The sequence below is a fragment of the Ambystoma mexicanum genome, chromosome 13, assembly GCF_040938575.1.
Source record: "Ambystoma mexicanum isolate Mex_15411 chromosome 13, UKY_AmexF1_1, whole genome shotgun sequence".
NCBI lineage: Eukaryota > Metazoa > Chordata > Amphibia > Caudata > Ambystomatidae > Ambystoma > Ambystoma mexicanum.
Genome location: NC_090938.1, coordinates 686,853,923 through 686,881,599, shown reverse-complemented (window position 1 = coordinate 686,881,599; position 27,677 = coordinate 686,853,923). Strand labels below are relative to the sequence as shown.

At 48.0% G+C, this 27,677-nt stretch overlaps 1 protein-coding gene across 1 annotated transcript in view; it reads right to left on the bottom strand.

Annotated features, from left to right (window-relative positions):
* Nucleotides 1-27,677, bottom strand: part of PPP1R1B (protein phosphatase 1 regulatory inhibitor subunit 1B) — a 308,729-nt gene that overhangs the window by 63,864 nt on the left and 217,188 nt on the right. Inside the window, exon 5 of the mRNA XM_069634725.1 lies at nt 24,087-24,305. Within this exon, the coding sequence (XP_069490826.1) occupies nt 24,087-24,305 (219 nt within the window). The remainder of the gene's footprint in view (nt 1-24,086; nt 24,306-27,677) is intronic.

Here is a 27,677-nt window from a genome sequence, read left to right as displayed (position 1 = left end):
GAATCATTGTCTCAGTGCTGGTCGGTGGGTCTGAAGCACTGGTCGAGGCATCTTGGAGGGAGTGAGTGACTGCAGCGCAACAACAGTCAGCGTTGCAGTCAGTTTCAGCTCGAGGGGCTCGACAGGCTCGAAAAATGTCCTTCTAAGGCAGATGTCAGTGGGTGTTTGTTGATGCATTCCTCTAGCTTCTTCACTGGGCTTGTGCCATCCTTTAATGCAGACGTCCCAAAGCTGAGGAGAGTGTTTCAGGCAACTGCCTTGTCCTTGGTTGGGTTCAGAGACTCTCTTGCACTTCCCACCTAGGAAGCTTGCTGCAGAGCCTAGCAGTGGATGCTGTATACTGGCTGGGTACGAGTTCTGGTGTTGCTGGAGGGTCCTCTGGATTCTTTATCTCCCTCTGTTCCCTAGGAGATGTTTAGGGGAGGGATCTTGCTTCCCTCTTTGGAAATTCTGGCCTTCCTTCACTGACGGAAGCTGTAAGGCAGACTGTCCCTTCAGAGAGATAGACCAACCAGACCAGAGATAACATCCGATTACTGTTTCAATTGTAATCATTGACTATTTATTTTACAAAAAGCGTACATCAGATTGCACAATAACAATTCTATTCATGTAAAATATGGCTCTTTGAACCAAAAACACATCCTTCCATACACACTTCATTCACAACATCTTCATGCATTCATCATATTCACAAACAATAGAGAATGATGTTTTGTTCATATCACAATAGCAGTTAAAGCATTTCTTAGTTCAACACTTGATTGATTTGCAATGTGTCCCTCTGTCAACATTCAGGGGATAGAAAAAACTGTTTGTCGACATGTTTCGGTTGAGTTCTTAGCGTGGGCAACTAATTCCCTTGTATATTATATTCAACCTTCTTCAGGACAAGAGACGATCGCCAGTTGCGTGTTGTCTCAAAGGAAAGTGGGGGTGTGAGGCAAAGAGACCTTGGGTCTATAAAATAATCAGAAAAATACACAAAGATGTCATCTCTATTTCATGTTGTGAAAGTTCTCAGTTAATGAGCTTCACGTCGTATGTCCTACAAGGTGAGAGGACATATATACTCGTAAGGTTATAAAAGGAGTATAGCATACTATTAAAAATTGACATTAGTGGGTCAGTACTCACTCGATTAGAATGAATAAGCTCGGGAAAATAAACGGGCTGTAGAGTCGAGCAACTGCAGAGGAGAAAACAAACAACACAGGGCTCATAAATCTGTGAGCTCCTATTTCCGTTACCGTGCAGCATGTTACTATTATACTTGATAAAGAAACTTACTTAAGGAGTTCCTTAGGGTGCCAGCTCAGTAGAGTAGAATAAAAGTGCTGTAAATTAGAGCAGGAGCTAGAATTACAGAAGTTTTTTCGTAATGTTAGGCTGAAACACTTCTTCGAAGAATATATACCCAATCAAAATCAAACTAACACGGGTGAAAAAGCACAGGATCCAGCAGACATTAACATTACTGGTCTCAAGACGAAGTCCAACTTTAATCCACCGGCACATGCTTGCCCACCGGAAATCATCACCTTTGAGAATCGAGTCATTTGAGTCTAAAAAAGAAAAATTATTGTACAGATAATCTGACAAAAGATGAAAGAGTGAGCCTTAAAAATCTAAGCAATCAGGAAAATATAACCATCAAATCAGCTGATAAGGGTGGAGGGATAGTCCTAATGGACAGTCTAAACTATGATAAAGAATGCCTTAGATTGCTCAATGACAGTAGAGCATACAAGAAATTGGACCAAGATCCTACTGCACGACTGCAACATACGCCCTGCAACTAGAATGGATTTGCCTGGATGAGGCAAAATTCCTGAACAAAAAATATCCCAAAAAAGTGGCCTTCTATATTCTTCCCAAGGTGCATAAAAGTCTTGAGAACCCACCAGGGAGGCCTATTGTGTCAGCAATAGATTCTCTCTTGGAACCGCTTTCCATTTACAGTGAATCTTTCATGGAAACCTTTGTTCTGGCAATGCCTTCATATATTAAGGACACCACAGATATGATCAGAATCCTTCAAGACGTTGTACTAGAAACAGGAGATCTGCTAGTAACTATGGATGTGGAAGCACTATACACGTCGATCCCTCAAATGGTGTGTCTAGAAGTACTGGCCGAGATACTAGATACACGCAGCAAACCACATAAACCACCAACAGGGTTTATACTAGAATGTTCGAGACTCGCAATGACAGAGAATTTCTTTCTCTTCAAAAAACAGCTTTTTAAACAACAAAAAGGGGTAAGTATGGGTGCCACTTTTGCCCCGCATGTGGCCAATTTATACATGGCTAATTTTGAGCTGAGAAACATTGCCGAAATCCTAAAAATACAACCGCATGGACAGCTAAAGATGTGGCGTCTCTATATAGACGACGTGTTCGTCATATGGCGGGGTGATGATACATCTCTACTCACCTTCCACAAGTGGCTCAATACGTGTGATTCCAATATCAATTTCACCATTGAATGGAACAGGGATCAGGTAAGTTTCTTGGATTTATTGATCAAAAAACAAGGGAATGGGTTGGTCACCTCACTTTATAGGAAACCAACAGACAAGTACACCTTACTCCATTATTCAAGTTTCCATCCCGAGAGTCTGAAATTTAACCTGCCATATGGTCAATTCCTTAGGATTCGAGGCAATTGCACAGACAGGGATGATTACCAAATACATGCTAAACAACTGAAAGAAAGACTTGACACACGTGGCTACCCAAAACAACTGGTTAAAAGGAATATGAAGAGAGCAGCCAATACCAACAGGGCCCTCATTTTACAAAGTCAGGAGAAAAAAACCAATGAGAGACTGGTTTGTGTTACAACTTACAATCCAATTAGTAATGCAATCAAAAAAATCATCAATCGGAATTGGGATTCAATTAAATATCCGGGTACACTATCGAAAAAACCAATGTTTGCATTCAAACGAAATTGTAATCTGCGACAAAAACTGGTACACACCTATTATGAGAAACCCAAGGAAAATTCGATTCTGAACCAATGGGGACTTCCACCCATTATCGGACACTACAAATGTGGGAATTGTAGTGTGTGCCCTTTCACTGAGACTAAACATATTTTTCAATATGGGACTAATACATGGACGATGAAAAATCATACCAATTGCCGCACGAAAAATGCAATCTATGTCATCTCATGCCCGTGTCAGCTACTATACGTAGGAAAAACCACAAGAGAGGTTCAAATACGTATTGGAGAACATCGCTTGTGCATTAGAAACCATACGCCTGACAAACCTCTGGTTGATCATTTTGATAGATTTCATCACAAAGATACAGACATCAAGTGGTTTGTACTTCAAACCCTGTGTACCAGGATAAGAGGGGGAGACATGGCTAGGGCCTTACACCGCCTTGAACAGAAATGGATCTACTCTTTAGGCAGGTCCGACACGGTTTGAATATTTCGTTGGAATGGAATGTCCTCAATAGCACATAAACGTCAGCACTCTCAGGATACATCATCCTTGTGGTACTGTTTGGATGGTGTGTACCAACAGATGGGTAAGTACATCACTTTATTCACCTGTAGTCGCATTGTTCCTGACAGAGGAAGCCGTACATGTTTAATAAATTAAACAATTAAACATCAGCAATTGAGGTTTTATGTAATCTTATGTCTTTGGGACTTCATGTCCTATAATGCTTAGTGGCCATGTGCCGTTCTGCAGCACACCAACTGCTGCCCCCCCCCTTTTTTCTTGTTTTTTCTTGATTTTTCTTGTTTGCTGTTCACACTTGGACCACGCATTTTAGAATGCCCAGTGGCCGCGTGTTTCTGCCATTAAGTAAGCTAAATATCATCTTGGAGGCATATAAGGAATCCCTCCAACTTTCATGTGGGGACTCCATATACCATAATGCCCAGCGACAATGCGCCTTGTAGCACACTATCTGCTTTTCTCTTGATATCTGGACCTACGTATTCCAGAATGCGGAGCGGCTGTATGTCATCCGGACCAGAATTCTGAGCGGCCGTGTGTTGTTATTTTTAACACACGTTTGAGACGCCGCGAGCACTAGTGAGAACTTACGGAGGAGCGCGCACAGACTTATCCACTTATGAGTAAACTTATGAAAACACAAGGTGAGTAAACGAGAGCGGGGATAGCTTTTGCTAGCCCATGTTCACTCGGCTCTGTACTAAATCCTCTGTATCACGTTTGTTTCTACAGCTTCGTGACATTGTTATCCGTGGCTGAACATCATTAGTTGATATTCCATGTCAAGGGGTCTGCACCAGGGAAACAAATAAGTAAGCAACTTTTCCCTCTATTGAGTGTTTAGTTTTACAACAGCGAGTTATGTCGGGTCATAGACTTTTATACTTACAGGTCCCTTGTCTTTTATTTGTCTTCCCCACTGCAGGCGTTTATACCACGCTCCTGCTCTAATTTACAGCACTTTTATTCTACTCTACTGAGCTGGCACCCTAAGTAACCCCTTAAGTAAGTTTCTTTATCAAGTATAATAGTAACATGCTGCACGGTAACGGCAATAGGAGCTCACAGATTTATGAGCCCTGTGTTGTTTGCTTTCTCCTCTGCAGTTGCTCGACTCTACAGCCCGTTTATTTTCCCAAGCTTATTCATTCTAATCGAGTGAGTACTGACCCACTAATGTCAATTTTTAATAGTATGCTATACTCATTTTATAACCTTAGGAGTATATATGTCCTCTCACCTTGTAGGACATACGACGTGAGGCTCATTAACTGAGAAATAAACAAACAAACAAACTTTCACGATGGGATTTATTCCAACCTACCGACCCGCCAGCCACTGAAAAATTCAGAGGAGGTGAGTCGGTGTGACACAGCTTAATTAGTCAGCTGTGACTCAGTAAATGGGTTTTCATGAAATAGAGATGACATCTTTGTGTATTTTTATGATTATTTTATAGACCCAAGGCCTCTTTGCCTCACACCCCCACTTTAGTTTGAGACAACGCGGAACTGGCGATCGTCTCTTGTCCTGAAGAAGGTTGAATATAATATACAAGGGAATTAGTTGCCCACGCTAAGAACTCAACCGAAACATGTCGACAAACAGTTTTTTTCTATCCCCTGAATGTTGACAGAGGGACACATTGCAAATCAATCAAGTGTTGAACTAAGAAATGCTTTAACTGCTATTGTGATATGAACAAAACATCATTCTCTATTGTTTGTGAATATGATGAATGCATGAAGAAGTTGTGAATGAGTGTGTATGGAGGGATGTGTTTTTGGTTCAAAGAGCCATATTTTACATGAATAGAATTGTTATTGTGCAATCTGATGTACGCTTTTTGTAAAATAAATAGTCAATGATTACAATTGAAACAGTAATCGGATGTTATCTCTGGTCTGGTTGGTCTATCTCTCTTCAGTTTTACTATATTGCCTGAAAGTCCACAGACAAAAATCAGGCGTCCCTTATATTTTCTCTACAGAGTGACCCTTCTGCCAGGGTCCAATGCTGAGTTCTTCTTATTAATGCTTGCAATGTCTTCAGATCCTCTCCCCAAAAGAGGGTCTCAACCCTCTTTTAAAGCCAAATGGGCCACAGTGATTGGTGTAAGCTATGCCTACCTTAATGAACAAGTCCTGGGTCCCCACCAATAATCTCATGTATGCGTGAGGTCATATAACACACAAAAACGGTTCTTCGGGAGAAAAAATGAATAGCGTGAGGTCATAACCAGAGTGCTTTACAAAAGGAAAAGTAAAGGGGTGAAAACATGTTCTACTAAGTCCCACCCATCTTCCTGTCTCTTGTGGATCAAAGGGTCTCTCTGGTTAATTGAGCTCTCTGTGGTTCCTGATGAAAGCCACAGGTTTCCCTTGACAATGTGGCGAGACCAGACTTTCTGTCTCCATCAAAACACATACTTCTACCCTCTGAATGGGGTTGCCCTGCGGGCGTTGCCTACTGTAAACACATGTACCAGACAGGACTGCTCACTGTCATTGATACTGAGAGGCAGGAACTGGCTTCAGGTAGACACATTGTATATCAAAGGTTGTTGGGGGTTTCCTGTCTCTTTTGTCTTAATGTCTGCAGCCAGCCCCATGTGGGCCTGCTTGAAGTATACGCTCTTAGTATGCTAATTATGTTAATTGCTGCCACTATTCTGCAGTGCTTACACAAAAGGACAGGGTTGATCCATGGAGTCTTTGATATTTAATTAGGCTGGCCATAGCAGGAGGAAGGTTTTGCCCTCCCTTTTTGAGATGCTTTAATGTACTTCTAGGTGTCACATTCCAACTATATATGACAGGGAGGACTGTGCCTGTAGGCTGTGTCCACCCAGAGTACACATGTCTATGTGTATATCGTGCGGTGTGTATAGGAACATATATGCAGATTAGCCGCACACATTTTGGTTGATCTACCATCATTCATTTTATATAACATTTCAAAAAAGCCCAGGTGCGCGCACACCCACCGTGCGGATGGTCTAATTCCTCACACTGGTTAATTGAGCTCTCTGTGGTTCCTGATTAAAGTGGCAGGACTCCCCTGAAGCTGGAGCGAGAACAGACTTTGGTGTCTCCATCAATGCGCATACTATTACCTTCTGAATGGGGTTCCCCTGCAGGGGTTGCCTACAGTAAACACATAGTCCCAGACATGACAGCTCACTGTCATTGATACTTTATGGTGGGGGATGGCTTCAGGTTGATGCAGTGCATATGAAAGGGGTGTTGGAGTTTCCAGGTCTCTTTTGTTTTAGCCTCTGCAGCCAGGCCCCATTTGGGCCTGTTTGAAGTACACTTTATTAGTATGTTAATTATGTTAATTGCTGCCACCATCTGCAGAGAGTAAACAAACAGATAGGGTGGATCCATAGAGCTTTTGATAGTTAATTAGGCTGGCCATGGCAGGAGGAAGGTTTTGGTCTTCCCCCTTCTGAGATACATTGTGTACTCCACCTGTCAGATCCCAACTAAATATGGCAGGGAGGACTTGCACCTGTAGACTGTGTCCACCCAGAGTACACAGGTCTATGTGTATGTCATGCAGTGAGCATAGGAAAATGTGTGTGGATTAGCCCCACATATTTTCCAGAGGTTGATCTACCGTCATTCAATTTCATACCTCACTGCACACTTAATAGGAGGTGTTTAACCGCAGTGGCTAGGAGGCTCATGCCCCCATCTCACCTGAGAAAACTTCCAGGTCCCGCACGACTCTCGACCACGCAACGGGCACAGCGTTGCAGGCTCACTACTGAACCCTATCTCTGGTGGGCCTATACAGTGCAGTGGTATCCACAGGGGGCGTCTGCATACTCCGATGTGATCCGCAGCAGCAAGCTGGGGATTGAAGATGCAGCAAGTCGAACCGCTGCTCCCAGAGATAAAGGTTCCAGTCTCAGACTCCCAGTGTGGGAAATGTGAAAGGTAGGTGTCCGCCCCCTCTTCACAGATATTAACCGGGGTTCTATGTCATATCATTGACAGTCATTTATACGACGGATGTTTTTACGAAAACATTTTGCTGAAAAAAATCATTGACATTTTTATATTTTTTATTTTGGGGGGGTTCCCCACAAGCCTCCGTTTTCCCACCTATATTTAACTGTTCCTGACCCCCAAACCCTTATCTGCCATTTTCCACCCCCCCCAAATGTTTGATGATTTTTTTCATCAAAGTGTTTTCGTAAAAACACTTGTCGAAAAAACGGCTATCGATGAAACAACATCGTACCATAGCGACAAAGCTGTGCTAGCTCACAGAATGGCACTTTCGAAAAAGTCAAAAGGAAGTGACTTAGCCATGGACGAGCAAACAGTGCGTGATATGGTTGGCGCAATTATGGCACCCAACCTTGAGTACTTGCATGAGTGCATGCAGATCACAAGGTCAAAATTGGATTTGATTTGTGGCTGGAGGCATAGAAAAAGAATGCTTGTCCATTGAATATGGGCATCGAAAGAGAGAATCCTAGACAATGCAAAGGTTAGAGAACAAGCAAAGTGGAAGTGAAGGCAGGAAGGGCCTGAAGTAATAAAATAGACATTTTGGGAAAATTGAAAGAGAAAGAAATTTGACAGAATCACCCCCGTCCTATGTGACACACAACGGTTTCCTCTCCAGGCCAGGATACTGTTCAAGACTACATGTATCATGTACAAAGCCGTCACAAGTAGCGCGCCAGCGTGTATACCAGCAAAGCTCCACATATCTGGTGGCACACGCTCCTTGCACAGCAAATCAATCAAGCGTTTTGAATCACAACTAGTCCGCACAGAGAGGACCCGCAAACAATCCATCTCTTGTCATGCACCCACCCGTTGGAACTCAATCCCAGAATCGACTTGGAATGCCCCCACAATTGTCCAATTTTGGGAAATCTCTAAAAAGGTGGATTTTGCAACAGCACCTGACCATGGACTAATCCCAATGGACGCGCAGAACGCAACTCACAATACTGCGCTACTGTTAAAAGATGCCAACCCAAAAGTTGGGTACCCAAAACGTGTACAGTGCTCTCCTGCTCTCGACCTAGGTCTGCCCTTTAAATAATAAAATAAAAGTTAGTGAACAGGGCAGTAAATATGGAAGGGTGGTCCTGGTCACCGATCAAAGTTCTGCATTGGCAACAAACGAGGGGCTGCAAGGGGAGTAGGAGAGCAGCAGGTTGGCTACTGAAGGTAATGCCCAAGCCGAGGAGGTTAATTACTTGAGTTGGCACATCTCTGCAGTAGTGTCGGAATGCAATCGGAGAAGATCATTCATTGATATCTTTTCGATCCTGGAGCATGAGACTACGGAATAGGACTCCTTGCAGGAAAATGAAAGAAATGAGTTAATGAGAGCTAAGAAGTGCATACGGCTAGAGGTGAATAGAAATAACTGGCTTTAGGCATTCGAAATATCGGCTCAGATTATTGTGCAAAAATACCCAGAACCAGGCCCAGCCTTTGGTTCTATGTCATTTGATCGACCGGTGCAATTTCTATGTTTTTTTTTACGAGTATGTTTTACTGAAAAAACTCATCGAAATTGATTTCTTTTCATTTTTGGGGTGTTCTCCCCAAACCCCCATACCCTATTGTTTTTTTACCTATTCCTGACCCCCACCCGTTATATATACTTTTCCAACCCACCCTATATATTTCGATTCGTTTTTTTGGTAAAATGTACTCGTAAAAAAAAACATCGAAATTACACCCATCGATGAAAGAACATTGCACACAGCCTTTAAATACTGCTGATAGTTAATGGGTGCAGAAAGTAGAGAGTTTCTGGGGGGTGGGTTGCTGCGCACAGGAGGTGGGACCACAAGACAGTCGAGAAATGCTAGGACCAAAGGGTGGACCTGCTGAGGGTGGACACAAGCGTACTGGATCATCAGAGTGGGCAGGGAACGGTATAGAAAGATTTCAATCCAGTGTATTTCAGAGAAGAGCAAGAGAGACTAGGACCAAAGTCTGTAAAGAATGTACAATGCACATCTTTGTCAACTAAACTGGTTAAGTCATTATTGACTCTTATTATCAGAAGGGAAAGATGTGCTCTAGCTGGGGCGCGCCCCGGCTGTCATCGGAGGTTCCATGTGTGGGGTTTTGCGCGGGTCCCCCGAACCGCGGAATAATGTACGCGGGAGCCGGGGATTCGTGCGACCACTTTATTCTCCTTTAACTCCCCTCTCTTCCTGTCCCGCCCCCTCCCTAGCCCAACGTCACTTCCCTGCCCGGGAACTGAGACCGCAACGGCGGTCTGCCCACACAACGATGTGGGCGGGCTGCATAGCCCTACTTAACAATCCGACATCTCCCCCCTTTTTAAACAACCCCATGTCTCTGTATAACTTACTCCATTTCTTCTATGAGTCTCTGGGGCTTGAAGCGACTTCTCTGAGGGCGACCTCTGCTGCCCGGTGTATGCTCATCCTGACCCGGGGGTGTTGACCTGTCCTCGCCTTCTGAGGACTCACTCTCCTCCACATAATACCTGTCAAGGGCGATGTCATCTTCGCTGTCGGCTTCTTGATGTAAGGTATTATCCGTGGAGCGCCTCTTGGGTTTGAAATGCGATATGTTTCTTGTGACGGAGGACTGGTCGGTCCTCTGGGCCGTGATCATTGTGCCTTTCTTTTGCGTGACCGTCAGCGGTTCCGGTGCAAACGTGGCGTCCTCCTTGCGCTGTTTCGGTTGCCGTAGCCACACTTGGTCTCCCACTTCCACATTCGACTCCTGTGCTTTTCTTTTGTGATCCGCCATGTCCTTCATCTTGGCTTTAGCGGTGTCATCCTTGCTTCTAGCCTCTGTTTCCAGGGGCGTGGCTTCGGCTGCGCGGGCATCCTCTGGCAGTCGTGTCTGTACTGGCCTGCGGAACATCAGGTCAGCGGGGCAGACGCCCGTTGTACTGTGGGGGGTGTGGCGATAGTCCCGGAGAAACTGGTACAGTGCTTGTTCAAAAGGTTTGTGGAGTATGGTCGCTATTTGCAGAGTTCTCTTGACGTTGGCCATGAACCTCTCAACCATTCCATTGGCCTGAGGCCATCGCGGGGTTATCTTCCTATGGTGGAAGCCCATGTACTTCGCGAAGTTTTCGAAGTCTGTGCTCATGAATGGCGCTCCGTTATCAGATTTGATGATCCTGGGTATCCCATATGTGGACAGCATGCGATCTAGTGCCGGGATGACGCTGGTTGCTGCTGTGCTATCGACGATCTGTGCGTCCGGGAATCGTGAGTGTTCATCTATTAGCACTAACACATATGTGCCATTCCTTAGGGGTCCAAAGAAATCCACCGCCAGTTCTTCCCATACCTTTTCCGGTAGTGGCGACATGTGGAGTGGGTTTGGGTGCGGGGGCGGTGCTACCTGTGCACACGTTGCGCATTGGCCTATGATTTCCTCAACCATCGAGTCCAGTTTGGGGAACCACACTTTTTCCCTTAGTAGTCTCTTGGTGGCCACCACTCCCCGGTGGCTTTCATGTGCTACTTGGATCGTTCTGGTGCGTAGCGATTTCGGAAGGAGTACTTTGCACCCTTTGAGTATTACTTGATCGTCGACGATGGAAAGTTCGTCCCGGACCTGGTCTATTAGTTTGACGTCTGCTCGGACCTCTTCCGACTCGTGCTGCGCCTGTTGACGCATGTGCGCCCTTCTGTCTGCTTGTATGCAGTGACGCACAATGCGTAGAGCCGGATCTTGTTCCGAGTGTGCGATGATGTCTGCCCAGCTGACTGGTAGTGGTTGTAGATGATGCACTACGTAATTGAGATATTCGTCAGCAATGGATGGGCGTGGTGTGGCCGGGCCGATTGGATGACGTGATAGATAGTCCGCGGGATTGTCTTCTTTTCCCGGCCTGTGCTTGATGACGAATTTGTAATCCTGCAGTCTTAGGCCCCATCTGGCTATTCTGGGCGGCATGCGTGATTTGGGGTCTCCATATATCGTGATCAGTGCCTGGTGATCGGTGATTTTTTTATTTATTTTCAAATTTCTTTATTGGCATTTATATAAGAGACAGTTGCATCGTAACATTGTGCGATCACATTGGTATAAGTCAGGATTAATCAAGATAGGCCAAATAGAAATTAACAATTAAACAGAAACAACAAAACGTAAACAACATTAACAAGTCTCCGTATGGTCAGTGGCGTAAGCAACGTAGGAAGATCAGGCAACAAATAAGTTCAAGTTATGGACTGCGCAAATGTTCTGTGTCAGATAGCATGTTTCGATAGTGGCAAGTTACTCAAGGGGGTTTATCGTCATTGGGGGGGTTAAGTAAGGCCCAGGTGAGAGTTTTCCAGGCAGAAAGTGCCAAGCTCGTGTCTTCGGGGGATGTGGTGACCCCATCCTCCCAAGCAGAGGTTTCTGCCCCTATCCAGCGCTCCAGTTCGTTACGCCATACCTGGTATCGTGGGCCTCCAGGTCGCTTCCAGGCCATAGCAATGGTCCTTTTGACCAGAATGCATACTAGGTCCATGAGCTTAACTGAGTGTTTGAACTTGGCCAGTCTGGGATACGTTCCGAGAAGGCACTCCTTTGGGGTCCACTCATATCTGGTCATGCCTGCCTCGCTACAGAGGAGTTCCACCTTCGCCCAGAGTTGCCGGACCTGGACACATCCCCAGAACATGTGTAAAAGATTTGCTTCATCTCTGCCGCACCAAGGGCAGTTATGTTGGGGTAGCCCATATATTTTGGCTATTCTAAGTGGTGTCAGGTACGAGCGATATAACATATTAAGCTGAATCAATTTAAATCTAGAGTTTCTAGATACCACGTTGGGAAACGCTAGTGCTCTACCCCATTCTGCTTCAGACAATTCATGCCCCAAGTCTCCTTCCCATTTGAGTTTGAGATCCTGACTGCGGGGATTGGGCCTATCGATTAGGTGGCTGTATATACGGGACACAGGCCTCCATCCATCTCCCAAACTATATAGGAGTGTTATGAAGGGGTCAGTTTCAGGTTCTTCTGGCCACGCGTCCCATTTGGTCCGAGCAAATTTACGGATCTTTAAGTACCAAAGGAATTGGCCAGCCGGGACGCCATCTACTGACTGCAAGGAGGAGAAATCCCGGAAGGAGCCCTCGTTATATAGATCCCCCCAAGTGTACACTCCCAGCCTTTCCCAGTATCTAATGGAAGCAAGGTCTACAGAGTTCTGACACAGGTCGGCCAGGAGCGGTGTGTCCGGAGTATATCTATGTTTCAAGTGGAGAAGAATTTTAACCCTTTGCCATATCTGACGACCCAGGGTAGCTAAATATGGGATCCCATCCACAAGACATTGAGGGGCCCAGATGAGTTCGTTTAGCCGGATCGGAGCAATTGAGCGTTGTAAAAGCGCTGTTTCGGGGGTGTCATCATCAGCTAGCCATTTAGCCACGAAGCTTAGTTGGGCAGCCAGGTAGTATCGCTCCAGATCAGGGAGCCGAATGCCTCCCTGCTCATAGGGTAGGGTCAGCGTGGATAATGCAAATTTGTGCCTACTAATTCCCCACAGGAAGTCTTTAAGTATCTTCCCCAAAAGGCGAAAGAAGGGTGTCCTAATATAATAAAAAATGTTTTGGAAACCATAAAGAAATCTGGGGAGAACAATCATCTTGATGATGGAAGCCCTGCCCATCATGGATAGGGGGAGGCGAGCCCAAAACTTAATCGACCTGCGCAAGGGAGGCAGCGCCGCTGCCGTGTTGTTGACGTGCATAAGTTCAGGCGTGTGATAAATATTAATGCCCAGATAGCGGAACGTGATGGGGCGCCAACTTATACCCAGCAAGGGGAGGTCATCGACGTGTGTGTTTTGGAGGGCGCCTAACGGAAACAGACAAGACTTATGTCTGCTGAAGTGTATGCCTGATACCTTGGCAAAGTTGCCGAGGACCTCCAGCATGGTCGGGACATTCAACTGCGGGTCCCTCACATAAAGGAGGACATCATCTGCATACAGGGAAATTATGTGGTCCACCCCGTCTAGCCTTATACCAGCATCGAAGAACTGTTTCCTAAAAAAGATGGCGATGGGTTCGAGCCCAAGTATATATAACATAGGGGAGAGCGGGCAGCCCTGCCTCGTGCCCCTTTGTATGTCCCATGCCGTGGAGATGAGCCGGCCAGATTTTACTCGTGCTCGTGGTTTAGTGTAGAGAACTGTGATCCATCTAACGAATCGTTCTCCAAAGCCGAACTCCCGGAGCACCGCAATTAGCCATTCCCAGAAAATAGAATCGAACGCCTTGATGGCGTCCAAAGAGAGCAAGGCATAAGATTCCCCCACATGAGTGGAATGTGATAATACATGTTGTAGCCTACGAAGGTTGGCAGTGGTGTTGCGGCCCGGCACAAAGCCGCTCTGGTCGGGGTGCACCACTCCTCCGATCACCCTGGACAGCCGCTTAGCCAGAATGGTTGTAAGAATTTTGACATCATAATTGAGCATCGCGAGAGGGCGATAGGAGTCACAGTCATCTGCAGGTTTACCTGGCTTGAGGAGCGGAACCACCAAAGTCTCACGCATGCTCCCAGGCAGGATACCCGTCTCGTAGGCCTCTAGGAACACCTCGTGCAGCAGCGGAGTCAATTCCGGCTCGTAGGTTTTGTAAAATTCGGCAGGTAGCCCATCACTGCCCGGGGCCTTACAAGTGGCCAGAGACTTGATGGCATCGGTTATGTCATCTATGGTGATATCAGCATCCAAAGCCTCCTTATGTGACGGCGGGAGTAGGGGCAGGCCAATTTCATCCAAGGTGTTTGAAATTTCCTCAGGGGGCACCACGTCATTATGGGAGTATAGTTGGGCATAAAACTGCCCGAAAGTGTCGTTAATCCCATGTTGGGTCCGATGTAATGTGCCATCAGCATCTCTTAAGGCTGTAGTCGGATGTTTAGGGTGTTCTTTCCTACACAGCCAGGCGAGCAGTCTACCAGGTTTATCAGCGTGGGCGTGTGCTTTATTGGTTCTGGTGATATAATCAAATTTGGCCAGTCTGTCCCAGGCTTCCTTGCAGGTGGCCCTTGTACTGGCAAGCCTGTCTTCCTGCGGTTGGGGGTCCAGGGTGTTGGATTCTAGCTGTTCTATTTCAGTCTCTAGTAATTCAAGTTCAGATCTTAGGCGTTTTCTCATTCCTCCAGCCTTTGCTATGACCTCTCCCCTTACAACCACTTTGAGAGCATCCCAGACTGTGCTTAGGTGGTCAACGCTGTCTTTATTCTCACGAATGTAGTCCTCTAGGGATTCCCTGAGATCTTCCCTGAACTCCGAATCTTTAAGTGCCTCGGTGGGCATCCTCCATGTAGGTATAGGAGGTCTGGGGCCCGTAATGTTCCATTCAATTACCAGGGGGGAGTGATCAGAGATGGTACGGCCCAAATAATTGGAAGAAGCAATCTGGGGAAAGCTTTCTCTGCCAGTAAAGAGGTAGTCAATTCTGGTGTGAAGATTATGTGGCGAGGAGTAGAAGGAATAGCCTCGATCCCCTGGGTGTTGCTCCCGCCAGATGTCTACCAGGTCTAGGCGGTTCAGCATGACATTCATGGCGGTGGTAGCGGTCGACGGGCCCCCCAAGGGAGGAGCAGATCTGTCAAGCACTGAGTCACTGACGCAATTAAAATCGCCTCCCCAGATAAAGAATGTGTCTCTATACAGTGTAATCTTTGTGTACAACATAGCAAGGTGCGCGGGGATATTGTTGTTGGGGAGGTATGAATTGACAATGCATACCTCAGTTTGTTCGATGTGGCCCCAGAGTATCACGTACCTTCCTTCCGGGTCCTGTTCGGCTTTTTTGAGCTGGAAGGGGATGTGAGGGCTGATCCAAGTGAACACCCCTCTTGCGAATTTAGAATAGGCGGACCCGAACCCCTGTCCACCCCAGTATGATTGGAGCGTCGCGGTGGATTCCTTGGTTAAGTGGGTTTCTTGTAATAGGGCCAGCCCTATCTTCTTCCTGTGTAGAAAGGATTTAACTCTGTTGCGGCGTAAGTAGGTACCCAAACCTCTCACATTCCAAGTGGCGATCTTAAGGCGTGTAGACATGATGGTGGCAGAGGAGTTGGAGCGCTGAACTCATGGTGGTCTCAACCGTCTTCAAGCCAGCTTCGTGTGCTGAACAAATGCCCCCTGGGTCGGCCGTCAGCAATGCGCATTGTAATCTTCCTGTTGCCCATGATTGTTGTGTTGATATATTAAACGGAGACTTATGAACAAATTTAACTTCCACTCGAACAGGTGGATCGAATATGAAAGATAACTGTGTGTTGCCCCCAGCAGTCGTTCTGGGAGGACAACGCTCGGGGGCTTCCGCTACCCATAGGCCGATCCGGGCCGTGAGGTGCGGATGTGGTGTTGGCCATAGGCCAGCCATGCTTGGGGTGGGGTGGGTTGTGACAATGTCCATGGGTAGTCCTTATAGCTCCCGTCCTTGAAAGAACCAATTGATCATTACAGCAAAGAGATCTGTTCGTGATCAGCCGTTGGGCGTCAGGGCGTGATCCTCTCCCTCAGCCAAATTATTGTGCTCCATCCACATAGTGGCTGCTGCCGGAGTCTCCATGAAGACAGCTTTGCCTTTGTATAGTATCTTAAGGCGCGAGGGGTACAGGAGCATGTATTTGAGATCCAGCTTCCGCAGTTGGGCTTTGACAGGTATAAATGAGTTCCTGGCACGCTGCACTTGTGGGGTATAATCTGGGTAGATAACGATCTTGGAGTCATTGCGTCTGATCTCGCCTCCGTCCCTCGAGAATTTGAGGATCGTCTCTCTATCGCGAAAGTTTAAAATCTTGGCTATCATCGGGCGTGGGTGTGATCCCGGTGGGGGTCGTTTTTGTAGGGAGCGGTGGGCTCTCTCGACGGAGAATCCCTGTGTAAGCTTGCCAGCTCCCACCTCTTGTATTAATAGGGATTCAATGAATTCCGTGGGGTCGGTACCTTCCATCCCTTCCGGAACGCCAAGGACTCGGATGTTACTGCGGCGGGCCCTTCCCTCTGCTTCCTCAGACCTCGCCTCGAGATGAGCCACTTGTTTCTCAAGTGCGATAACTTTGTGCTTTAAGTCCTTGGCAGTGTCTGTGGTGTCCTGCAGTTTTATTTCCACCGTGTTTATTCTTTCCGCTAGGTTGCGGGCATCTTGGCGGATGAGCTGCATGTCTACCTTAAGTTCATCTATCCTGGTCTCCATGCACGTTTGGAGTGTAGCAATGGCCTGCAGCACTTGGGCGTTGCTGGGGTCGTCAACTGTTGCAGGGGGTTCCGTCTGTGTGGGGATCTCATATTGGCTGGACTGTTTAGGTTTAGCCCCTGAGAACGAGTCCATGATTGTTGCACCCCTGTTTTTGTTTCGTGAGGTAGACATTAGTCCCTCTTAATGTTGTGGAGGCAGATACGAGCCCTTAGACGGTGAGTAACAAGGCGAGCGTTATGCAGTGATGCACAGTGTTAGTCCGTGATGGCACCGGAGAACACAGGGGGGGTGCAATTAAGTATACGCTCCTGCGCAGGGTATTCTCCCGGTTGGGCAATGGAGTGCTCTGCCGCTGTCCTGTAACCCTGCTAGGCCCTGCTGTCTGCGGCACGGGCGAGTTCCTGCTCCCCGGTGTTGGGTTAGGGTCTGCAAGTCTTCCGGTTCATCTGAGCGTGGACCGTTCCCTCTTCAACCGCGCGGTTGCCTGTTCAGGGAGGGAGGAGGGCCCCGTGCAGTACGCTGTAACGACAGCGGCAAGGGTTCGTTTACTCTGCTGCCTCTCTGGCCCACGGAGCCCCACCGCACTCGCGGCTGGCAGTTCACCGACGGGTCTCCCTCGAAATGGCAGCGGTCCGCTTACCCCCTGTGTCTCCTCTGCAGCGGTCCCAGGGCCTCGGATGTAGTTCCGTTCGCTCCCCTGGGTAATGCGGAGGCTCTCCTGTGCGCTCAGGGGCTTCTGGGGGGGAGGGAGATCTAAGGGCGGCCGGTCCTGCGCCTGGTTTCCACTGGGGTCTTTCCGCTCTACTCACAGGGACTCCTTCGACGCGACCTTCTCCCTGCTGCCTCGCTGCCGGCTTAAACTGCTCTTCCGTCAGGCCTCGGCGCCGTCCGCCATCTTGTTTCTCCCGGGGGTATCAGTTCGGATGCTGCGTTTTCAGGGACGCCGGCTCCGTTTCTCTTCGTTCCTGCGCCGGGCAGGGCCAGAATCGCTTCCCCCACCGGAGTATGGGCTTGGAACTTGTTCAGGTCAAAATTTTCGATCGAATTAAGGATCTAGGCCAGGATCGAGACGGGAGCTCCTCACAGACACGTCTTTACACCATCGGCGCTGGCCACGCCCCCCTGGTGATCGGTGATGATGGTGAACTCCTTGCCATATACGAACAGATGAAAATACTCGCATGCCCATACCACCGCTAGGCTCTCCTTTTCCGCTTGGGAGTATGCTTGTTCTGTCGGGGTCAAGCTCCTACTGGCGTATGCGACCACGAATATGTTTGTCGGTTCCAGCGGGTCAACTTGCGTTAGTATGGCGCCCAAACCCACGGGGCTGGCGTCCACTATCACTTCGGTGTGTCTTTTGGCGTCGTAGTACGCCATGTCTTCAGCTTTGGAGATGGCATCACGGATCGCCTCGAATGCCTTTTGACAGTCCGTGGACCAGGTGTATGGTTGATCCTTGCGCGTTAGGAGGCGCAGCGGGTTACTGATGGTTGCGTAGTCCTTTAGGTATCTGGAGCAGTAGCTGGCCAGTCCTAAGAAAGATCGAAGTTCCGTCGTGTTCGTTGGGGGTGTAGCTGAGTTGAGTGCCGCCACCTTCTCCGGGTCTGGTCGCATCCCTTTGTCAGAAAATATGTGGCCGAAAAATCGTAGGGAGCCCTTCCCGAACTCGCATTTGGATTTGTTGAGCGTTAGTCCTGCCTCCTGCAGTGCAGCACACACTCTGTGGAGAGCAGTGTCGTGCTCTTCCTGCGTCTTTCCAAAAACGAGGACGTCGTCGGAGTAGTTTAGGCAGTTGGGTACGTGCCTAATGACTCTGTGTATCTCCTCCTGAAATATTTCTGCGGCGGAGGATATCCCGAAGCTAAGTCTCTTATATTGAAATAGACCCAGGTGTGTAACAAATGTCGTGATGTACCTGGATTCAGGCTCGATCTCAATCTGATGATAGCCTTTGGTGAGGTCCAGTTTCGAGAAGACCTGGGCCCCATGGAGCAGGTGTATCATGTCCGTAATTCTGGGCGCCTGGTGTCTTTCCCTTTCGATGGCCACGTTGGCCCTCCTCATGTCGACACACAGGCGTATCGATCCGTCCGGTGATTTCTTGGGGACGGGGACGATGGGGGATACCCATGGAGTGGGTCCTGAGACATGTTCAATAACGTTGAGTTTAATCAGTTTGTCCAGCTCCTCCTCGACTTGGCGTTGTATATTTATCGGAATGCCCCTGTAGTGTTGTGCTACGGGCGGTATCTTTGGGTTTATGTGCAACTGTACCTTGCGATGCTTTAGTTTTCCTAGGCCTTTGAATAGGTTGGGGAATGTTTGCTCGATGGCATCTGGTCTGGCAAAGTATTTATGGGCCATTAATTGATATAGGATGTGCACTAAACCCATCTCAACGGCAGTCTTGAAACTGAGAATGCACCCGCTATTGGCTTCCGTCTTCAAGATGTGTAGAGTGATTTTTGCGGCGTGCGATTTGTGCACGCACCATGCTGATATGGTTCCTTTGCATGGCAGCGGGGTCGTGGCACCGTAGGGGTAAATGTCCACTGTTGCCTTTCGGATTTTTGGGGGGTTGGGGAGCGAGTTGTACGCCTGTTCACTTATGATATTAACAGTTGCCCCCGTGTCTATGAGGAATTGTAACGGTGTGTTGTTTACTTGAAGCTGGAGCGTTGGGCTGTGCTGAGTGGCTGTGGCATTGTTGAGAGCCCACACATACCCTTTTTTCCGTTGATCCTCCTCTGAAGATTGGGACTCACTGCCTGATGGGGATCTCATCTCGATGTACCGGACGAACCGTCTTCTTTGCGATCGCCTCGATCCGTCCGGGGGCCTTCTGTCGTCTCTGGTGTATGCGCTCCTTCGTGGTTTTTCTTCTCTCCTGGGTCCCGGCTGGTCTTCCTCACCTCTGCCTGCTGGTGGGCTGTGTCGCGAGCTTCTCCTTCTCTCTAGGTGTCTCGTTTTGCTGGGTCCCTGCCCCGGTGGATTTTTGCAAACGGCTCTGTAGTGGTCCATTCCGCCACATGCGGCGCACTTTTGTCCAAGTGCAGGGCAGTCTCCCGCGTGCGGATATTCGAATCCGCATCTGTAGCACGTGGCGTCCGTTCCTTTCCCACTCTGTGAGGGGGCCGTGTATAGTTTATTGATGGACTCAGCGGTCGGTGGCGGGTGTTGAATAGTGACCTTGCCTGGGCTGTCGAGTTGCGACTCCACTGCTGCTTCCATTCTGGCAAGTGCAAGGATTTCCTCCAGGGACCTCTGTTTCTGGAGAAGCTGTTTCCTGAATGGCTGTGAGATGCACCCCGCTATCACTTGAGATCTTAAGGCTTCATCATTAGAGTACTTATGGAACTCACAGTACTTAAGCTTGATGCGTAAACGCATCACGAAATTGTCGAGGGATTCCCCTTTCTCCTGTCGCGTGGTGTGAAAGACGTGGCGCTCGTAGTCAATGTTTGTATGGGGCGTGAAGTATTCCGATAATTTCCCATGTAGTTCCGCATAGGTGACGGTGTCTACGTTCATTAGTTCGCCTGCAATATCCCTGACAGCGGGGCCTACTGTCATGAAGAGGGTATTTTTCAGCATTGCGTTGTCTGTCAAACCTATTGCCCCCGTGTAGAACTTGAAATCCCTGAGCCATATGACCCATCTGGGTCCTAGGTTGGAAGTGTCTCTCACATCAAATGGGCCCGGTAGTGGTAAGTTATGGGCAGCCGTACCTGAAGTCGGTGCCTGTTGATTTCCATCGTGCGCTGCTCCCGACCCATCTGACGAGGAGGCTACGGGGCTTGCTGGGCCTGACATGGTCGCCGTGCCTGTCGCTCCGTGTGACAGTGTGTTGCCTCTTGGCTGGCTGTAGCTTGCCCTTGTGATCTGCCCAGGCTGGTGCGTGCCTCGTGGCTATGGGTAGCCTCTTTGCCGGCTCTGGCGTGGCTGGTGCGTGTGCTGGCCTTGCAGGTCTCGAGGACAGGAGAAGGAAGAAAAGAAAAAAAAAATTTTGTTTTTTTTTTTTTTTTTTTTTCTTGAGGCCCCCCTCAGGGCCTCCCGCTGATCGCGTGTGGGATTGGGGGAGGGGGGGCGGGACCCTGGCGACTTGCCTCCGGGCCTGCGCGTGCTTTTGCAGGCGCCTCCGCACCCGCTCCCTCGCGGCTCCTGACGCTGCGGCCGCCCGTGACTGCGGCCTCAGCTGGCACTGGGAGGTGCGCCGACGCGCCACGCCGCTCGACTGCGGACCTCCGCGGAGCTTTTGTGGCGTTGCGCCAAAGTGCCTCACCCGTTCTCCTGCGGGTTCGTGTGCTCCTCGTCGCCAGTTGTGGGGTTTTGCGCGGGTCCCCCGAACCGCGGAATAATGTACGCGGGAGCCGGGGATTCGTGCGACCACTTTATTCTCCTTTAACTCCCCTCTCTTCCTGTCCCGCCCCCTCCCTAGCCCAACGTCACTTCCCTGCCCGGGAACTGAGACCGCAACGGCGGTCTGCCCACACAACGATGTGGGCGGGCTGCATAGCCCTACTTAACAATCCGACACCATGTGGTCACAGTAAAGATAAGGTGCCGAAGTTTGTGACGAGGATGTGTGTGAAAGACCAAGAGAGGCAGAGCTTTATCACAGCGAGGGCGATTGGCAGGAGCATGGAGGTAAAGATGAGCCCTTTGCTGCCAGCTGCTCGGCAACAGAAAGTCTATAAGGGTTGGGGCTGACAAAGGTACAACCTGAGGTTGCTGTGAGAGGGCTGTCTCCCATGAGCATGGGCAGGCTGCAGGCATGGCTGGCCAATGCCCATTCATGAAACAAAGCGAAACACTGTCTGAGGGGTGCAGCAGGGGGTTTGAGATTCCTTACAAAATGTCTGCGAGAGATTGAAAAAGAAAGGGCCCAAGGACGATTTGCAACCCCCCCTCCCCCATTCTTTAAACCTCCATAGACAAAATGTAGTGATTTCACCCCTGGAAGTTGTACCCTAAAATGAGATGGGTAAATTCAGGTTGCTTCGCTGTCTCTCGTGCCCAACAGGGACCTTTGTGAATGGCTGGATAGCACAGTGCTGCCCACGGGCTGCTGTGTGCTTCAAAAATGCTAATGAATAAATAAATAAATAAAGGGTTCTCTGTGAATTGTGCATCTTTCGAAGAGGTGGCGGGCTTGGTCATAGGGCCGGGAAGGGCCCTTTGCTTACTGAACTAGATATGGAGGCAGCTTTGAGACTGTTGCCTGTTCCCCCATCCAGTTTGCCCTGCTGGTTTTACAACACAGGAATGCAGTATACATAGACATATGCATGTGCATAGGATGATTGCATATCTTCTGCACGTGGGTGCTGGATATGATGATGCACAAGGACCCCCTGCAGGCTGGCAGCATCACTCTGATACTGAAATCCTGGCTCTGTGTCAAAATATGGAGAGTTATGACAGTTTGGGGCAGTAAGGATTGGGGGGCATTTTGGACTGTGTGACAAGAGTTTGGGGCCTGTGGTAGACAACCAGGTAGACCTCTGGGAGGAACGAGCGTGGATTCTGACCTTTGCCCTGTCCAATGTCTCAGCAGGCCAATGAGCATAGCACCTGACCGTGCCAGAGTCTGATTTCAGGCATCGTTTTAGCCTGCCAGCCAACACACCAAGAGGGGAGATGGGTGACTATGGCTCTCAAATTTCAAGCAGTCCTTCCACTGAACCAAACGTACTTCCTTCTCATAACCCTCAGCTGCAGCTCATGGTAATGTCTGAAGTTTCCAGACTGCCCCCTTACCTCATCCGCCAGCGCGCGAGGCTTGTTTTGTTCCTCACAATATACAATGGGCCTCATATCAAGTTTACCGGTACACTAACAATAGTACCGGTAAGCTTGCCGGTACCACTATAACCGTACCCGCAAAGTATGAGTTCAGCTCGCGGGTGCCTTTTCGCCCGCCAGGTCTGACCTGGCGGGCGGACCGGCACCCGCGAGCAGACCATGCCGGATGCACCGGCACCATTCTGAATGGTGCAGGTACATCCGGCCCCCCCATTCCCATTGAGCCCTATGGGGCTCGAATGCGAATGGGTAGCATTTTTTTTCTGGCGCCCAGGAATGGGCAATTACTGGGTCCGGCGGGCCATAATGACCTGGTAATTGCCCATTCCTGGGCGCCGGAAAAAACATTATACTGGCAGCAGCCATGCCTGTTCTACCGACATGGCTCCTGCCGGTATTGTAATGAGGCCCAATGTATCCATTTGAGGCTGGGAAAGAGAGCACAAAAGAGAGGGAGAGACCAAGAGCGAGAGAGAGAGCGTGCAAAAGAGAGAGAGAGAGGGAGAGAGAGATGGGGTGGGGAGATTGACAGGTGGCATTGTGAGCTAGAGAAATAGGACCTGTCTTCAAATGGCCACGGGTAGGAGTGCAGAGTTGTAGGTTGTTTTGCCTTGTATGGCCTACTTACCCTTTTCCCCTAAATTCTAAAAGCACCTTACACTACACACTCAAAGCCCCCACAGACAGCTGTCACAGGCCTAGCCATTAGCACATCAACACAAACCGAACCTCGACTAAGCCCTCCTCTTGAGTCTGATCACACACCCCCACATCAGCGGCTAACATGACCCAACGCACTGTAGTCTATCAGATCGTGGGCTTTTCCCTATCTACAACATATTCTCAAGTTTCCAAGTTGGCTTTGGGTCGTTATACATATAGGAAAAGGCCTGAGCAGTTGCAACACAACTAACTCCCCACTTCTTTTATGTGTAAAACATGTTTTAAAAAGACATTCCCTTTCCCTCTGGCAGTAAGCCAAATTTACTGGCTCTACAGCGGGTGAACATTATACCCCAAAATATCTGTTGTTCTGTTGCTATTATTTCTTGCCACCCCCTCATCCCTCAACTAACTCCTTACTACTGAAATCTTGGGTCCTTACTACCTCACACACATACAGATGACCTCCTAGGTCTAGTTACTTAACAGATTCAGACCATATCCATCTTCTATCAACAGCCATGCTGTTAATTATTGCACTCCAGAGTCTGTGTGCAGCTTACATGGCTAAACTGCCCAGCTGGCATCAACCAGAAACAACAGAGTGATTTTCATATCGACACACAGGCAACTGGTACTTCCGACCTGTCTCCATCAACACCAAAGGTTTCTGCATCTGCCGTCCCGCTATCGGACGAACACACCCTGCCCTCTTTTCTAACAGAGCCATGGGCAGCGTGGCCAACATTATTGGCAGAAGGGCGCTATATAAGACCACTTTACATTACATTTTTCACCAGGCAATATTTGTGCATGTCACTTTTCAGAATAAAACCTGTTACCACAAAATTGCCTGTCCCCTCCTGCTTGAAGAAATATGGTCTTTTATGCCATCAAAGTTGTTGAGCTTTTTTCTCCTCTTACCGTTGGTCCTGCCTTCTTCGACTTCCCACTCCTCCGGCATCTCTAGTAATGCGTCCGAGCTTCCTGCTCCCTCTGGAGTATCATCGTCCTCTGACTCGGCCTCCTCATCGAGGGCCTCGGGAGCCTCATTGGGGTAATCCGTGTCCTCTTCCGGCACCTCGCTGTTGTCCCCCAAGGAGCTGATGGACTCTAGGTGGGACTGGACGATCCGCTGGACAGCTACAAACACAGCATCAGTGAGTGAAGAAGAGACATGGCCAGCGATCAGCATATTAGATGCATGGGGAATGGGGATGGCCCGTATCCTGTGATTTTAGTGAAACCAAAATACCGAAGAAATACCGAAACTAAGTTTAAATATATATATAGCTGGGGTAAGGGGTTAAAATAGGTGGGGAGGGGGTTTGGATGGGTTACATAAACAGGGAAACTGTGCGCTTGGGAGGTGGCTAGCCCTCCCAAATAAAGAAATGAGGTATTTTTTCGGTATTTTGGTTTCGGTAAAAATTACGTTGATAAAATATTTTTAGTTAAAAACACATACAAACGGTATTGACTAGGTCAGGCCAGGGCCCTCAGGTGCCTCCAGTACACCCTGAATCCACCTCCTCCATAACACCCTTTATCTCCTCCCCGGGTCGGGGTCTCTTGGGCTCCTATGAGTCTGCTTGTGTACGTCCTGCTCTACTCAAAACCTCCATCACCTCTCCCATACGGTACCCCCTTTGTCTCCCACAGGCCCCCGGCTACAACTGATGTGTAGCCACTGTTTTGCATCTCTCTGTGTTGGGGCAATGTTTACCCTCTTCCACGTACACTTAACTCCACCCATCAAGGGCCCCTTGGCAAGATGTATGCATAGTGAATACAAAGGCACCATCCCTGCTCTTCCTGCAGTGTCCGTTAATATTTCAGAGAACCCTGTTCCTGTTCTTTTTGTAGTACTCAGTAATATGCCATAGTTCCACTTTTGGAGTAGTTCACAGTTATACTTCAGAAGCACCGCCTCTTCTCTTCTTGTGGTGCTCACTAATACTCCTCGTGTGCCATTCCCTTCTCTTCCTGTCGTGCTTGGCAGTAATTCAGACACAAAATCCCTCCTCTTCCTTCAGTATTCAGTAGTACTTCATAGAAAGCACTTATCCTGTTATTCATATAGTACTCAGGAATGCTCCAGAAGCAACAGTTCCACTCTTGGTGTAGTACTCAGTGATACTTCAGAAGCACCGCCTCTGCTCTTCCTGTGGAGCTCAGTAATACTCCTGGTGTGTCATTCCTTTCCCCTCCTGTAGTAATGAGTAATAGTTTGGATGCTACAACCCTGCTCTTCCTGTAGTGTTCAGCAATACTTCAAATGTACCATTCCTTTTCCTCGTATAGTAATTATGTATTTCTTTATTGTATTGTTCTAAGCGTGGACCTAGCTCAAGAGCAGCGGAGCACTGTACAGGATGTGGGTAGCCATCGTTTGGGCTGGCATCTTTTAACAGTAGCGCAGTACTGTGAGTTGCGATCTGAGCATCAGTCTGTAAATCTATCGGGATTACTTCTTGGTCAGGTATTGTTAAAAAAGTAATGTTTGGAGGGCTTAGTGAAACTGGAGAATAGTGGGGGCATCCTGAGGGCGATAAAGGGATCAAGTTCCAGATGGTGGGTACGTGGCAAGAGAAGGATTATTTGCGGGTCCTCTCTTTCGGGTGAGTTGGGATTTGAGCAGGTTGGCCTGTTTGCTGTGCTAGAATCATGTGCCGCCAGATATGTGGACCTTAGACGGCAGGTACACTGGTGCGCTACTTGGGACTTCTTTGTAGATGATATGCGCAGTCTTGAACAGTATCCTGGCCTGGAAAGGATCCAGTGTAGTTCACGTAGGACGCAGGTGATTCGGTCACATTTCCATGCACCCGTAAAGAGGCATGCTGAGGCGTGGGGAACTGTTTTTTGGGGGAGCCCAGTGAGTGGCTTGGAGCCCCGTCACGGGGGCATTTCCCCCATCGATGGGTGGGACCACAATGGTCTGCACTACAGTCTGGAAGTCCTGCGGTGGGATGAAGTGTGTTTGATGTTGGGAATGGTGGAGTTTAGAGCCAAGTAAAGGATAGGCTGCTGTCGATGTTGCAGCCTAAGGATTTTGCTCAATCCCGGAGTTGCAGATCAAGTCTTTCTAGTCGCATATCATTCAGCCATTGTTGGACAAGTTGTTTTTTAGTGGGGGGACCAATGAGGAAGAATTCGGTCTTGGAGGGATTAAGTTTGAGGTAGGCGCTCGACATCCAGGACTGGATGATGGCTATGTATTGCCGAGATGACTGATGCCCTGTGGGCTTTTTACTCTCATGTATCACTGCGTTTCGTCTGCGCTTTGATGTATGGCTATATCAGGAACTTTGAGGAGGGTGCCCAGAGTCTTGATGTAAAGGTTAAAGGTTAAAAGGGATCAGTGAGAGGATGGAGACTTGGGGAACTCCACAAGAGACTGGGAGTCAGTTAGAATGCAAAGTGTACATTTAGCTGGCATGGTTTCTGCCCGAATAAAAAGAAGTGAACTAATTCAGGACAGTACCAGCCAGGAAAGGAGGATGCAGTGATCAACGGTGTCGAATGCAGCCGAGAGGTGAAAGTGGATGATGAGTCATGAGTCTCCCCTACCTGCATGGTGGCTGTCGCAATGCTGCACTTGGGGCAGCCCCGATTTATAGTTGTGTAGGTGATGTAGTTGTTTGATTCTGGTGAGTAGTTGTGTAGCGACTACTTTTTCAAAGATTTTGCTAATAAAAGGATGTTCACAATGGGCCAGTTTGTCTGAGTCTAGGGTTGGTTTTTTCATAAGGGGTTGTACGAGACCAGGCTTAGCGGTGTCTGGCAATGAACCTCAGTCACAGTAATACTTCAAAAGCAACATTTCTTCTGTTGATGTGGTACTCAATACTTTGGAAACACTGTCTCTGCTCTTTCTGTGGTTCTCAATAATACTCTGAGTGTGCCTTTCCTGTGTCTCTTGTCATAGTACTTAGTAATACTTCAGATGGAAAATCCCTGTTCTTCCTGTAGCATTCAGTAATAATTCAGCTATATAGTTCCTGTTCTTCTTGGAGGACTCTGTAATAATTTAGAAGTAACATTTCTTTTTTTTTTTTTATTGTTGTTTTTGGTCACGAAAATTAATCAGACCTTTCAACATATTTATATAAAAAAGCATTAAAAGTAGGAAAAGGATACAAAACAGATTATTCTCATAATAATTGAATTGTACATATAATAACTCCAGTTCAATCATATATACATTCATTCAATTAATCTAAAAAAAAAGATTTATGTCCAGCAATATGAATCACCGTAGTATCACTGTCAACTTCTACATTGTTGCCATGGACCTTCATTTTTAAATGATTCAAATAATTCACAACTGCATATCTTATGGACTTTAAATTCCCATTAAACATTTTCGACCATAGTTCTTCAGTACATAACCGTTGATCAGCTTCAAACAGAGACTTAAAATAAAAAATTTGCAAAGGCAACAAAATTTGACACTCCACCATAAGATGTTTCAAAGTCTCAAGCATTTGATTACAGAATCGACATGTATTA